This window comes from Natrix helvetica (assembly GCF_964273705.1).
Source record: "Natrix helvetica genome assembly, chromosome: 7".
NCBI lineage: Eukaryota > Metazoa > Chordata > Lepidosauria > Squamata > Natricidae > Natrix > Natrix helvetica.
The window spans coordinates 32,265,876-32,281,592 of NC_138558.1; the positions used below are offsets into that span (position 1 = coordinate 32,265,876).

At 36.7% G+C, this 15,717-nt stretch overlaps 1 protein-coding gene across 1 annotated transcript in view; it reads right to left on the bottom strand.

The window, feature by feature from the left end:
• The window catches only part of NAA15 (N-alpha-acetyltransferase 15, NatA auxiliary subunit), a 41,494-nt gene that overhangs the window by 12,651 nt on the left and 13,126 nt on the right, over positions 1-15,717 (bottom strand). Inside the window, exons 4-13 of the mRNA XM_081960099.1 lie at positions 13,897-14,054; positions 10,303-10,437; positions 9,635-9,788; positions 7,606-7,725; positions 4,047-4,142; positions 3,653-3,759; positions 2,161-2,233; positions 1,443-1,612; positions 935-1,087; positions 94-222 (exon numbers count right to left, since the gene is read on the bottom strand). Coding sequence (XP_081816225.1) covers positions 94-222; positions 935-1,087; positions 1,443-1,612; positions 2,161-2,233; positions 3,653-3,759; positions 4,047-4,142; positions 7,606-7,725; positions 9,635-9,788; positions 10,303-10,437; positions 13,897-14,054 — 1,295 coding nt within the window. The remainder of the gene's footprint in view (positions 1-93; positions 223-934; positions 1,088-1,442; positions 1,613-2,160; positions 2,234-3,652; positions 3,760-4,046; positions 4,143-7,605; positions 7,726-9,634; positions 9,789-10,302; positions 10,438-13,896; positions 14,055-15,717) is intronic.

A 15,717-nucleotide genomic window follows, 5' to 3' on the forward strand; every position in this document is an offset into this window, starting at 1 on the left:
CAAATAAGCCCTTGTAACTAAAATACTGTTTCAAAGTTTATCCCTGAAAAATAAAGACAAGAAGTGTTAATACTGAGGTCATTAAATACATACTCTCTCAATTTCATGACATTTTTTAAGTGCTTCTCCAAATTTATTCATTGTTTTATAAGCTTGGGCATATTCTGTTTGGAACCACATACACTGCATTTCATTCAGGTTTTCCACAGCTGATGTTCCTTCCTAGAAAGAAACAAATAGAAATAGGCATGACCGTTTGCTACTATATTAAAAAAGGAAACTCTGTAGATCATTATTTTTTATTATGAAGTTACTTTTATGTTTTATAATGAGCAGCTCTTAGCACAAGAAAAATATGCTGCTATGAAATGGAGCCATATATACCCATACAACCAAATGCAAGACTCAGAATTCTATATGTTCCATTCCCATTAGCAGCTGGGAGCAGAGGTACTTCCTCATAAAAACATCAGAAATACATTGATCAGGCTGCAACTGATCAGTGGCTGCAACTAACCAAGAATATTATTTTGTGAAAATGCAATGTTAACAACTTTTAAAAAATTAATTTCATACTGGAATAGAAAATAGAAAGCCAAATAATGTCATGAGCAGCCGAAACATGGAAATGACTGCAGCAACCTCTTAAGTGAAAAGAGAAAAAAACTTATCACTGGGCAATAAGAGCAGAAAGGTTTAATGGATTCATATTTTTCCCGGGTACTTCCACTGCTATAGAAATATAAGTTGAAAGTAAATAGCTCTAACATAAAAATAAAATAATAGACAGACTATAACAATCCTTTTCATGTTTATATCAGGTTTTAGCATCCCAAAAACACTTTAAAAGGCAATAATGCACAGTACTGCCCAATGTAATAGTTGACACTCTAATTGCCATGCATAGATGTAAAAAAATATGAGCTGAACAAACCCTTGTAAATTTAGAACACATTTCTTCAGCTTCTTTTATCAAGCTGGCTTTCAACATGTACTTTGCACATTTGGAGTTGATAAATCTATCTGCTGTGTCCAGGGCCTGAGCCTCATCCATCCACCTTGCAGCTTCTTTTATGTTTCCAGCATGCTTAAATGACAGGAGAGAAACAAGTTAGCTATATGACATTAACTGTAGTTTGGCACATCATTTTTTTTTGATATGCTATTATATTCTTTCGAAAATTAACCATGGAAGCATAGAATGTATTTACTCAGAAACAAGTCCTATAGTTCAATATGATTTACTCTCTAGCAAATGTACATAATTTGTAACCTGAATAATTTAGAAACATTTTCTTTATAATTTTATAATTCTTCACAAATATGTGTTCTCTAAAATGTAAAGTTTAAAACAAAATAAAAATATAGTATATATATATATGGTCAATAGTTCCACAAAGATAGCTGATTTCTAACACAATGGTATGACAACAAACATTTACCTTATAGATTTTAGCTTTCACAAGGAACAGTTCTATCAAGGTAGGTGTGCTTTCTATTGCAGCATTTATATAGTCTAGAGCTATGGATGGCTGCCCAATTTTGTCATAATGCTGTGCCAAGTAGTACTGGACCCAGAGTAAAGTAGTTGGAGGTTCTTCTTTACCATCATCTATTTGGACAAAATATTATATATTTTTTTAACTTAGCTGAAATAACTAATATTGCTTGTGATCACTAATAAAAGTACAAGATGATTACATAAAGTTAACTAAAGACATATTCCATTTTCTCTTTTAAGAATATTTCATGGAAAAGTATATTTCTGTTGATTTTATATTTCATGAAAAGCATATATCAAAACTTATTTTAATATAATTTTGGAAAACACTTCAAGGCTGCAGCTATTTTACTAAAATGAAAATGGGAGACCAGATCTGACCACCTGAGTGATTAGTTCATCTACTGCTAAAATAATATTGATAATCTAAACTTGCCCCAACCATCTTATACAGATACCCGATAGAACAGATCCTACATTCAAGTTACTCCTGGCCCTGAATATATCTGCAGCTTATGTGAATAAACAATGGAAATGGGGAGATCAAAATTACACATTATAACTGCAAAAACTGCTTGATGATCCAAATCAGCATGAGTATTTTCTTCATGAAATAGCAATGACTGTCAATAAGAATGCCAAAGTGCCAAAGTACGTACCATTTGGGTTAAACAGCCTGCAACCTTTCAGAGAAGTTTCATAACCCACCACCAGTTCCTCTATGATTGCCACCTAGGTGTAAATATATATATACATATATACATTTTAGTTCAATGGATTGTAGAACAAATGCATTCTTTATATTCATTAGAAATCTAAAAACAATCATGATTCTTAATGTATCTGTGTCACAACGTGATGGGCTTCATTTTTGGACCAGAAGTGTATTAAGTAAAGTGGCAATGGACACAGTAACCCACAAGTGGGAATGTGCTCATCATTGCTTGATTCTCTTTCCAGCTCAACTGAATCATCTCCTTCTGCGTTGCAGGAAAAACGCTTTTCTGAGTCTTCTGCCCAGTGTTCCCCCAATACCAGGGTTAATGTCCTGGAAGCCAATTTCCCTTTCTGTCCTCTCCAGCCCTTAGTGATCTGAAATCTTCGGTGAAGTTTTCAGTCTTCTTACATCAAACAGGACATTTGTCCTGTTCACCTCACTCCATCCTCCATGTCTTCTCCAGCATCTCCTTCCACTCCAGCAAAAAAACTTTTACTCCTCATTCCTCTCCTTCTCTCCAGTTTTGGGTTATTCTGGAGCACATTCACCAGCAATTGAGAAGGTAGGTGTTCTCCCAGGCTCTAGTTCCCAATATCTATATACCTCAGTCTCTACTAATGGGAGTTCTTATTCAGAAGCCACCCACAAAATCCTGGCTAGTAGCTATGTCAATTCAACAGACCTCCTGGCAGCTGACTTTCAAGACCACTACTGGGCTGGGTCCCCTCCCCCCTCCTTTTTCCTGCCCTCTAGCAAGGCAGAGATTAAATAAATAAATAAATAAATAAAGGATCCACCCATCAGAAGTCCCTTTTGGCCATTCCATGGCCTGTTGCAGGTTGAAATGGAACCTCCGTGGGCCGGATCCGAACCTCCAGGGTTCCATTTCAACCTGCAACAAGCCAGGGGAAGGCCGAACATAGTATCGCCGGGCCAGATTCGCCTCTCAGAAGCTTCATTTCGGCCAGCAACTTGCCAGGCGAGGCCTGAGGAGGCCTGAACAGAACTGCAGAGGGGCACATGAGGCTGGAGAGGAGACTGCTAGATCTTCACAAGGTAAGTGACCCAGCTTGGCAGGTTGGGGGAGAAAAAAAATTGTAGGGAGCATGAGGTATTTTAGTGGAGCGGGGAGGCCTTGGGTGATCTTAGGCAGGTGGCCTATTCCATCAGTAGGCCACTCCCATGGCCTTCCCTACCCTGAAATACCTCATATGCAGTTAATGAGCCTCACATTCAATTAGCAATGCATGGGCGAAAGAAGGGAGTGATTCCGTTCAAGGTACGAGATTCACTCCCATGAATCCTCGGGTTACAAATGGAATGGGTAGGCTCCATTCCATTAACAACTCGAGGACTATCTGTACAGTGGACATACAGTCGGGTTGAAAATTATATTAGAAAACAGTCCAAATCATTAAAATACATGCACAAACCTTTTCTTTATCCTTATATAGTGACCGTAATGTATTGAAAACTGGCGGGCAGCCTTTGCTGAAATTCATCCTCAGAAATTTGTCCAAACACTCCTTGAACTTGTCACCTAAAGAAAAATATGTATGAATTTTGCTGCAAGCATGTTGTTTCAAACCAAATAAATGCTAACTCTTCTCCAATGATAAACACTAAGAATTAGATGTATCGAATTAGAATTCTATACCATTCTATACCTGGTTAGCACTGCTGGCTTGGTACTTTATAATGTCTATACCAGGCTAAATAAAACATTTCTGACATTTTAGAAATGAAGATAATGATAAAAGTTATCATACAAAAATAATCCTCTCTGTCTCTTTTACAGTTAGGTTGAAGTATAAAAACAAAACTTACCTGATAAAAAGTTTAATGGCAGTCGTCTTGGAACCAGTCCCCTTGGATATTTAATCCAGGCTTCCTCATAGATTTTGAACCTCTCTAACATATTAGCTAGGATAACAAAATCATGTTGTTATATTTACATCCAATCTAAGATGCCAATCAAGTCTTATATTAACTGCAACAGATTTTAAAATATAACAGAAGCTATAGAACCAAAACAGAATTAATTTGGCTAAATATCAAAGTGACAATTCTAGAGTACCCTTCAGTATGACCAGGATTTTGGCAAAATAATCATTATGTTTCTTAAATAGCAGTCCCTCGGGCCAAATTATAAGCAAAATTTTAAAAGCTGGATCCCATGAATCAATCATCTTAGCAATATCATATTAAGAAAAACATTGTTCTTATTGATCAGACATGCCACCTGCCTACCTTTCATTGGCTTGTCACCGTAGTTTTCCTATATCCCCTACTCTGTTACACAAGTCAAGCTAGCTTTCTCTTTTTAAAAATCACGCACACAGATGTACACCTAACAACCAAAAGATATGATAAAGTTCAACCAAAAGTATATTGACATTTGCAGAGGTGAATGATATTTGTAGAAACTAAAGGTATCTCTGTAAAATGTTAATATAGAACTCCCTCGACCTTTTATTAAATCTGAGAGACATGAAAGGAGCCTCCCTGAAGATTGCATTAAGGCCTGTTAAACTGGTGGCCCATGGGCCGGATGCCTCATGCGCAGGCTACACCCACCCTGGCTCTGCAAAGGCAAAAAAAGTTGCTGTACATCACGTGAAGCAATCAAGTTTGACACCTGTGCTTTTGGCAAACTGGCATCCCTGGCAAAGGTCACCGGCAAATCTTTTCAATCCAGAAGCACCCTTTGGATAGCTTTGTAAGTGCTTCTGACATGCATACAGACAGATTATTAAATCTAGCCATATAAATCATATATTATTCCATCTTTTCACTTTTAGTACAATATTTTGATACAATATTTTTACAATATGCTTAGGCTCTTAATATTCTATTATGCACGTTGGAGAAATAAATGTAGATAAAAGAAATGAAAAAAAGTGGATATTCTATTAGTATTAATTACAGTTTCAAGTTTCACTCTTATAAGCATTGCAATTACTTGCCTTTTCTTCAAAATTAAATGCAATAATATAATAAAATGTGTAAAATGAAGGAAGAGCATACATCAAGGAATTTGCTTTACAATAATAGATTTGGTCTAAAGGTAAATTTCTTATTAGTTTTTTCACCCACGATCAAAACAAGTCGTGATTGGTCTGTTTCATTTTGGACTCTGCTGGCATTACAGCAGAGTAAGAAGAGTTTCATTCAGGGAGCTAATCATTGCCCAGGGCCTGAGAGATGCATAGCTGCTTGAAAGAGAAATATTTCAAATTTTTAAAATCTCATTTGTTTTGACCAGCTGTCTGCCAAAGCCAAATCTATTTCCCAGTATCACTGTGACAGCTAATTGTTTCTATAAATGAACGATGTAATGTGTCATTTTAAAACGTTTAAAAGAATATATTTACATAGAACGTTTCAGTCCAGCAACAAGGCAGAGAAAATTGTTAGGAATTCTTGGTATCTTACTGCTTGCAAGGAATGAAGCTGGGTGAGGTAAGAACTCAGGGTTTCTGGGCTAGAGAGAACTGTTCTGAAAACATAGATCATCTGTATCCCAAGGCATTTTGCTTTGGAAAGGCACAGAAATTCCCTCTAATTTAATTTTGAGGATACAAAACAAATAGGGGGCAAACCTTTTATAGGTATATATTTTCATCTTTGTCTAAATAAACGCCAATCTAGCAGCATTATCCCTGAGATATGGCTTACCTTTTGTCAGTAAACTATAAATCCTGAATAAGTTAAACATCTGTAGAACTAACATACTCAGCTGAGACCTGTATGAAACTTAATACCATCCTCCAATCATTCTGGGTATATTCACAGAATAGCAACCAACTTTTGCTATGATTTCCCATTGCTGCACTTTTAATTAGCAAATGAGGTGACATGAGACTTAAACATTTCTGCCTCTTCCACATCTTATCCAGACTCTTACCCATGAATAACTATAAACTACTTTATAGAAACGTCTCTCTCTGTCAGGTACTGAGGATTTAATAGCTGCCAGCTGATGTAAGGTTGTAAGCTGATGCAATGATGATGATTCAGCAATAGAGGCACTGCCTCTTTAAGACTTTGGTGAGGTGGAGACTCTGGTGAGGAGTATATATATATAAGTAGCCATCAGAGGGCATTTCTCTCTCTTGTTGCATATCTCATTTTCTCTCCTTGTATACACAGCTGAGTGGTAAGAGATTTTACCTACCATATGTTTGTCTGTATATATTTGTATATAAACCACTATTAATTGTATAAAGAATCTGTGTGCTGTGTGCTGTTTTGCTCCTGGGTTTATCTCATACTAATAGTCATGCTGCCAAAACTCTGACAGCCTCCATATACAATATTACTAGGGGATGTGGCCTTGTTCTCATGTCACAATGAAGTGACTCTAAGATGCAAACTATATCAGTATTAACTCAGGTTTTCTGCCATATACATAATAGTGATATTTTTACTGAAGCATTTTCCAATTAGAATAACCTTTGATTCAAACTCAACCCTTGACAAGTAAAAAAGTAACATGTGTAAGTTTGAGGCTTGTTTTTATTGCTGTTTATTAGAACTAGCCCATCCATCCTTGAAATAAATAGCTGACATTAATTTTATGTTAAACTTTGCATTTTGGAATGCAGAAGAGCACTTACAACTCCACCTCTTTTTAAAATTTATTTGTTTAATTTATTTTCCATATAGCTTGCTATGGAACTACTTGACTCCTTACAACAATAGTGTTAAACTCAAGGCCCAGGTTCTTAGATCTGGCCCATGGGACAGCAAAGCACTGGCCTCATCCAGCTAAAATGGAGCTCGCGAGGGACACAGGCAGCCCTCCCCAGCTCCATTTTCACTGGCAGAAGGTTGCAGGATGCTGTCGCAGCTGAAAATGGAGCTAGGGAGCCAATTTTCTCTGGTAGAGTGCTTGGGTCACCACAGGTGTCCCTGACACAAGTAATATTGAGCTGGCCATGCTCACCCTCGCTACACCCACCCCAGCCAGAGGTCAAACAGAACTTTGATGTGGCCCTCAATGAAATCGAGTTTGACACCCCTGGCTTACAACAATAAAAAGGAAGAAATGAAAAGCAATGTGAAAAAAAACATAAGTATAAAATAAAATAAACAATAACAAGAATACATCAATATGATAACAAACTTTTCATCATAAAAGTAGCCATATCCTTTTCCAGATCACAATACTCTAAGAATCTGCACTACCACGTTCTGAGGAGACAGGTAAATACATATTCCAATTCATAGGAACTTCATCCAATATAGTCAATATTTTTTTCGAACTATATAATTTTTCAAATTGTGAAAAGATAGTAACATATTTTCCTTATTTTTCATTTTTCTTAATTTTTTACATATAAAAATGTGGAGCTATTCATACCTATATAAACCTTATCATTACCTGGTTTAAGTGCTTTTTCTAAACCTTTATAATAAGCCCAATTTTCAGGATTTCTTTCTTGCAATCCTCTATAAATCTCAGCTGCCTCTTCCAGCCTGCAGAGTTGTAACAGAAGTTCTCCTGTTAAAAATGCAGAGTTATCAATCAACCATGATAGCGTACTGTTTATATTTACCAATGAAAACAATGTTCTAATTTCTATTTCTGCCAAGTAACTCCTTATGAAAGAAAAAAGTTTTCATATATAACTTACTTGCTTTAAACTCTAGTAAGAATCCAAGAAAAAATGTAAACAAAACAGTAAAAAGAATAGGTTGATACACTTGCTGAAACTCTATCTTTTATATATTCATAGAATTAATATGTAAGATACATTAATGAAAATAATATTCTTTCTTATAATTCTTACAATTCACAGCATTTAAGCCAGTATGAAAGCCAATGCAGTCTAATGATTTAAATGAGCCAAGATCAAGTCTACCCTCAGCCATGAATCTTATTCTGTCACTGGGCTGGTCATTCTCTTTCCATATAACCCATATCACAGGGTTATTGTTGTATGATAAAATAGGAAAAGGAAACATTATGTATGCTACTTGAGCTCTTGAATGGAAAAAAAAAATCTAGCAAATAAGCATCAGTGTTTTTCTTTTAAAGAATTCAAAACCAGTTAAATGGTTAACATTTCACTAAACTTTCCAAAAACTACCCGGTATCACGTAGTAGCTGGGATCCTTTCTAGTTTTACATTCAGTATGGTATCTAGTTTAGTAAAATTAAGTTTAATTGGTATCTGGTCTACTAAAGTTAAGTTTAATTAATCAACAGCGATCAGACCTCTGCTCAGGGGCTGTTCACCATATAAAATAGGAACAAGACAATTTTCACCAATTTCTTGTTCTTATGAAACTGCATACCATAGACAAAATGTGCCTCAAATTTTAACTCTTTTGGTAAAAGAATGTGCTAAAGAATTCCAGAATGTTTCATTTTTCCTACAGGCCATTCTGAACTGTTCTGAAGGTTGTTTCAATATTAATCCTTTGCTGCCAAAAACCTGGACAACCCTTCTTAAATCAAAACAGCCAGAAATGTGTGGTCCAGAGACAAAACAGAATGTTCTGAAATTCTCTAGAACACTTCATTCATGGAAAGTTTGGCACTTCTATCTGGTATCTTCATGAAAAACTATCAGAAGGGCATATACTTCAATAGTCTACTAAACCTTGATCTAGTCAACAAATTTTTTAAAAAGCACAATTTATTGGTCAGAGAATCATACTTAAGTTTAGTTTGTCATCCAAATTAAATAACTTGCTGGGGTGTGAGCAGAGCTAAGACAAAAGTGCATTTATTTATTAATTATAGTAATTTCCCATTTCTATTACTTTTCAAATTGCAATTTGGTAGCAACTTTTGAGGAACTTTGAGTGCACCAGGAGATAAAAAGGAAACACTATTTATTTTGAAGAATATTAGATCCATAGAAATTTATATTAAATAACTGAGTTTTATTCAATTCTTCCATAGTTATAGCAATTATTAAGGGAAAAAAAACAACTTTGGGCAAAGATAGTGAAAGCCATTTTAAAAGTATTAACCAGACATGCCTGTTTCTGTTAATATGTATCAGGAATACAAGGAAAACAAATACAGGCAGTATGGAAACTAAGAAAACTGATTGATTGGTAAGTCAAATTGAAGGGTCTGGACTTGTTCAATTTTCAGAATACATACTGATGAAATATTACTTAGGAAAACATTATTCAGATTTGAACTACTTTATAATATTTAAATTTGAGAAAGGTGCTTGCCAGCCTCATTCTTTCTAGTTAGCAAACTGCTAATAATTTGTCAGAACAATTATTTCTATTACTCACGGAACAACATATAGTCTTATCAGTAGCACTGATTATATGGAGAATTTGGCAGTGATTTTATTCCTCAGACATTAAAATAAATCATACCACAAAAGCATTTTTATTTGTAAAGAGATTTAGATGCAAGAGAATTTGAATAGCCCAGTTACCTTTAGTTTCCTCAACGGCTAACTTGTCACAGATTTGCTTTTCATAGGTTCCAAGATGATCCAAAGCTTCTTTATAAAGTCCTGCTTCTCGGAGAACTTGATTTTGATACAATAGCAACTCACTATACTCATAGTCTACTTTATCAGGAGAAGTCTACAAAGGCAAGAAAAAATCGTACTACTCATATTCCAAAGGTGTTTTTTTTTCCAAAAGGCAACTGGACTTTGTTTTTCCTTGAACACATCTCGCTTCTCATCCAAAAAGCTTCTTCAGTTCTTCAATACTGCTCATATTTTTTTTAATTTCAGTAACACAAATAAGAAATTAACTCACAAATTAACTTTAATCCAACAGGGGATATCTATATTATGTTGAACATATATGTGAGTTGTGCCAGATCTGATCCCCCATCCACACAATAGTCCTGCTTCTTTCTGAATGGGAACTGGTAAAGTAAAAGCATCTGACACCATCCTTCACTTTCTGCAGATATGCAGATGTGTTAATACAGCCTAAAGTTATGTCCAACATCCTTAAATAAGAACTTTTCATTTGATTTTCAGTTGTCTACAGTACTTGGAAATATACAGATTTTTGTCAAAGTAAAACAACAAATTTACAGTTTTGATCAACAACTCATTGACTTACATATAAATCTATGTAATACCTGCTGGGTCTTCCTAAATTCCTCCAAAATCTTTGCTGCCATTTCATAGTCTTCCAGCAGATGATAAGCTATAGCATAGCCAATCCATGATGCTCTCTGTGCAGGTCTAAGCTGAAGTAGCTGATACCTAGTTTCCTGTATAACAATAATAAATATAAAATTCACATTCTAGCCTTCTGTACTGAATTCCACAATATCTACCAGAAATCCATATTGCTGCTGTTTTACGAGTTCTATCAGTTAAAAAAAAGAATACCTTCTAATTTCACCACCAGTTAATTTAGTGACCAAAATTATAATGGCCTTAAAATATGCGACATGGCCTTTTTTCAGTTACAACCTGCAGCATCCCCGTAATCATGTGATGAAGTTTCAAATGCTCGGCAACCGGTTGGTATTTATGATGGTTACAATGTCCCAAGGTTCTGTGATCCCCTTTTGTGACCACCTGACAAGCAAAGTAATGGGGAAGCCACATTCATTTAACAATTGGGTTACTAACTTAACAACTGCAATGATTCACTTAAGCCAGGGGTGTCCAAACTTGGCAACTTTAAGACTTGTGGACTTCAGCAGAGCTGGCTGGGGAATTCTGGGAGTTGAAGTCCACAAGTCTTAAAGTTGCCAAGTTTGGACACCCCTGACTTAAGCACTAGGGCAGGAAAGGTTTTAGAATAGAGCAAAACTCATTTAACAAATGTCGCACTTAACAGAAATCTTGGGCTCAATTGTGTTATAAGTCTAAGACTACCTGTAATTATGTTTCAATACGATTATGTCAGAAAATGGATAAAATGTTTTGAGTAACTTTTTTTGACAAGGCATTTTTAGCCATTTTGCATTCAGATTTTGTGATGTGAAAAACAGCGGATTATGACTGAGATAAAACCAAAAGTTAGTCAATTGAATTCAGGACCGGAGTCAAAAACAAGAATAAGCATTCAAAAGTTTGGAATTACAAAGAGACAAGAGAATAAGGGAATTAAGCTTTCTTTAAAAATGGTACATATTGTATGTTTACTTTTGTGACAGAAGTACTAGATATTTGAAAGCAAAGTTATATTGCTGTAATAGGATAGGCTTATCCTATCCTCCAACGAATATGTATTTATGATTTTGTATATGGACATCTTTGTAGATTTGGGAAGAGGATCACTTTAGAGCTAGATACTTATTTTTTGAGTTGGGGATAAAATAAGATCCCCATTTGCATGTGAAAGATAATTAATGCATAGTGTCTCTAAAACGATTAAAGGTGGTCTTTGACTTACAACAGCAATTGGAATTCCCTATTCCCTATGAGACCATGAAGAGTGACTTAGTGATGGCAATGCAATTCCCAGATGGATAACAAGCAGGAATGCAGGCAGGTACGTGGCTGCTGCTGGGGAGGGGAGTGTAGGTGCAAAGATAGGTTGAAGAGTGTGTGCAAGGGAGAGTCAAGGATAGTGTGTGAAAGTGCAAGGGAGAGTTGGGGAGGGAGTGCAAGGGGATATTTATATCTCGGAGGACCTCTCATGGACTATGAATGCTAACATGCTTGTGAAGAAGGCACAGAAGAGGCTGTACTTCCTGAGAATGCTCAGGAAGATAAATCTATCTCAGCATCTACTTCTGTCCTACTATCGCAGCACCATTGAGAGTGTCCTGACATACGGTATTCTTGCATGGTATGGGAGCAGCTCTGCAGCGGACAAAAAAACTCTACAGCGAATAATTAAAACTGCCCAGAATATCATCGGGCTCCAGCTACCAGCCATGGATGACATCTTTGCATCCCGCTGTTTGAGGAAGTTGCACAACATTCTCTTCCCATCCTGCATAATCTTTTTGGACTGTTGCCTTCTGGCAGAAGATACAGAATAATTAAAACTCAGACCACACGTCTTCTGAATAGTTTTTCTCCCAGAACTATAATTGCACTCAACAATGAACCAAAGGGCCACCATCAGTGAGCTGTTGGACAGCATTACTTGGTCTGTTGTGTGGATGCTTGGGTGGTTTAGGGAGTGGTCTCTGGGTGTTATGTGAATTTCATTGTATGGGTATACTGTGTATATAACTTCAATGACAATAGAGTTTTAAATATGCAAGAGGTATGGGTCAGGAAGGGATGTGAGAGAGATCGGATTCATGACCAGCTGGCCTGAGAGGAGCTTGGGCAGGGTGTGTTGTATAGGAGATTTACTCCAATGAGTTGCAACTTTTCCTGCCGGCCTCCCACTGATTTTCAGGAGAAGCTAGCAGGGAAGGTTGCAAATGCCAATCAAGTGATTACAGGGTTCTGCAACTGTTATTAGTGTAAACCAGTTGTCAAATCTCCTGATCACAATCATGTGACTGCTGGATATTAGGATAGCCAAAACTCCAAAAATCATTAATAGCCACAATTCTTTCAACACCACCGTAATTTTGAACAACTGCTGAAATAATGATATAGGCCTGGGATGGTGAACCAATGGCACAGGTGGCACACGTAGCCATTTGTCAGGGCGAGGTGTTGCTGTCAGCTGGCCAGCGCACATGCGCGCACTGGCCAGCTGAGTTCAGCCTTTTTTGAAGCCATTTTTTGCCCTCCACAGGCTTCAGAGGCTTTATAGGAGCCTGGGGAGGGCGGAGACTTCAGGAGCTTCTCTGAAGCCTGCGGAGCGCAAAAAGCCAGCCCTACAGGCAAACCGGAAGTTCAGAAACGAACTTCCGGTTTGCTCCTAGGGCCAGTTTAAGCCCTCCAGAGCCTTTAGGGGCCTTCTGGAGGCTTCCCTGAAGGCTCCGGAGGACAAAAAAATGACCCAACAGACAAACCGGAAGTCACTTCTGGTTTGCTCGTAGGGTTGTTTTTTGTCCTCCAGAGCCTTCAGGGAAGCTTCCTGAAGGGTTAAATCGGCCATACGAGCAAACCGGAAGTCCGTTCACATACTTGTCCAAGTTTTACTTGATTTACTATCATAATTGAGCCCAGAATTTTGGTCTGAAGTCATTGCAATTGTTAACAGTTTTGCAAACTGAATGAAAAATATTAACTTTTTTCTGTTGGAAAATGTAAAACAATGTTACAAATTAAAGGATGCTGCAACTATTCATGAATGTGAGCCAGTTGCCAAGCACACAAAATTCAATCACATGACTACATGTGTGTGTGTGTGCGCAGCAACTGTAACTTTGAGTATGGACTGTAAATAGCTTTTTTGAAGTCCATTGTAATTTTGAAGGTCATTAAGCAACCAGTCATGTTACGTGAACCAGAGCCCTTGACAAATTATTCTCTGGAATCGTAACATAAGCTTTTTTGATGGAGAAGTAGAAAATAAAGAGGCGTCTTTTTGTCAAAGTTCTATTATTATTTTTGCAGATGCTAAATTATACGTACATTTATATAATCAAATCTCATTCTGGATGCTGTAACAGGGTCCTCCTGTCCCACTGACTCAAGAATTCTATCAAAAATTTCCTTGCACTTTATTTAAATAATAAAGTCACAATCCTGAGAGATGCTTGACTATGTAAATATGATTGCTGGATGAGTAAGTAAATAAATAAGAAAAGCCATTTGTTACGAAACCTATAAAATATTCTTGAAGCTTACTCTTCACTCACCCTGTAACCTTCTAGATCCCTCATTTGAATTTGTAGCAGTGAAAGGTCCCTCAAGATTTGGAGATTGTCCTTATCCCATTTTAGTGCATTTCTGTAACATTTGATGGCTTCATCATATTTCTTGTCTGATCTCTGAAGAAGACCATAGACATGCCAGCCTGGATACTCAGTTAAGGACTTAACATTTTGAAGAAATTAATAGTGGCTGGACTCATTTTCAGCAAAAACAAAACACAATATAACAAAACATATATCTATGGAAAAGTCATCTGCTTAGCAAAATAGCAGACAACTGTGCTACCTTCTTCACCTCCCATTTGATATCCCCCCCAGCATCAATACAGCAACTCTAATAAAGGTATGGGAAGGAGGGAGAATAAGAAGACAATGGAGATGTGTTATTTTGGAGCTCTGCAGCTACCAGCAAACTAAGAATAGAATAGAACAGAATCTGGAAGGGGCCTTGGAGGTCTTTTAGTCTAGCCCCCTGCTCAAGTAACAGACCCTATACCAGTTCAGACAAGTGGTTGTCCAATCTCATCTTAAAAACCTCCAGTGATGAAGTGCCCACAATTTCTGAAAGCAAGCTATTCCACTGGTTAATTGTTCTAATTGTTAGGAAGTTTCTTCTTAATTCCAGGTTGCTTCTCTCCTTGATTATTTCCAACCATAGTTTCTTGACCTACCCTCTAGGGCAGGGGTGTCCAAACTTGGGAACTTTAAGACTTGTGGACTTCAACTCCCAGAATTCCCCAGCCAGCATGGCTGGCTGAGGAATTCTGGGAGTTGAAGTCCACAAGTCTTAAAGTTCCCAAGTTTGGACACCCCTGCTCTAGGGCTTTGAAAAATAATTTGAGCCCCTCTTCTTTGTGGCAGCCCCTCAAATATTGGAATACTGCTATCATGTCATCCTTGGTTGTTCTTTTCTCTAAACTAGCCAAACCTAAATTCTGCAACCATTCTTCATTATGTTTTAGTCTCCAGGCCTTTGATCATCTTAGTTATTCTTCTCTGAACTTTTCCAAAGCAAAATATAGCAGATGTTGATGCATAAGAGCAGCAGTATAGAGTACAGCATATAGGGCAATTGTAATAGAGTAATAGGTTATAGTAATAATAATAATGGAATAGCAATACTATATAGTATAAACATTTTGATAGTAATAACAATTAAAAAGTAGTAGTGTATTGTAATAGTAATTATCATATATTATAGATAGCAATAGAACACAGGAAACACTGACATATTGTTTTTATATATTTCTTTTTACAAATAAAACCTCTCCCAATCCTTATAGAGATATATAAAGAAATACAGAGATATAAAAAAAAACACCTATCCAAGTCCCAGTACTGTTGTGTTTGTCTTGAGTCTAGGCAGTCTAGATTATCAGATGGCAAAAGGGAAGTAGCGTGATTAGGAATAGGTCAAATCCTACTCCATGGAACTGGGTCAAGACCCTGAAAACAGAGGAATTGTAAAACAAGAAGGAAATGTCTATAATCAATAACAATATTTTGGGACATAAATAATATTATTCAAAATGATTCCTACATGAATCAATATTTTGTGTGCGAGTGAAAGAGGGTACATAGAAAAGATCAAAACGAAGAATAAACATTCTGTGGAAAATTCAAGGAAGATGCCTTATATTTTAAACAGAAATTGTTACCAGCTACTTCTTCAAAACCATTTAGAATATATCTATTTGTAGAACATTTATCGCAGAATCAGAATCTGTAGAACAGACCCAGAATCATGTCTGATAATCAAATTTACCAGCATATGAACAAATCTTTTTCTGTACCTTTAAAACTCTG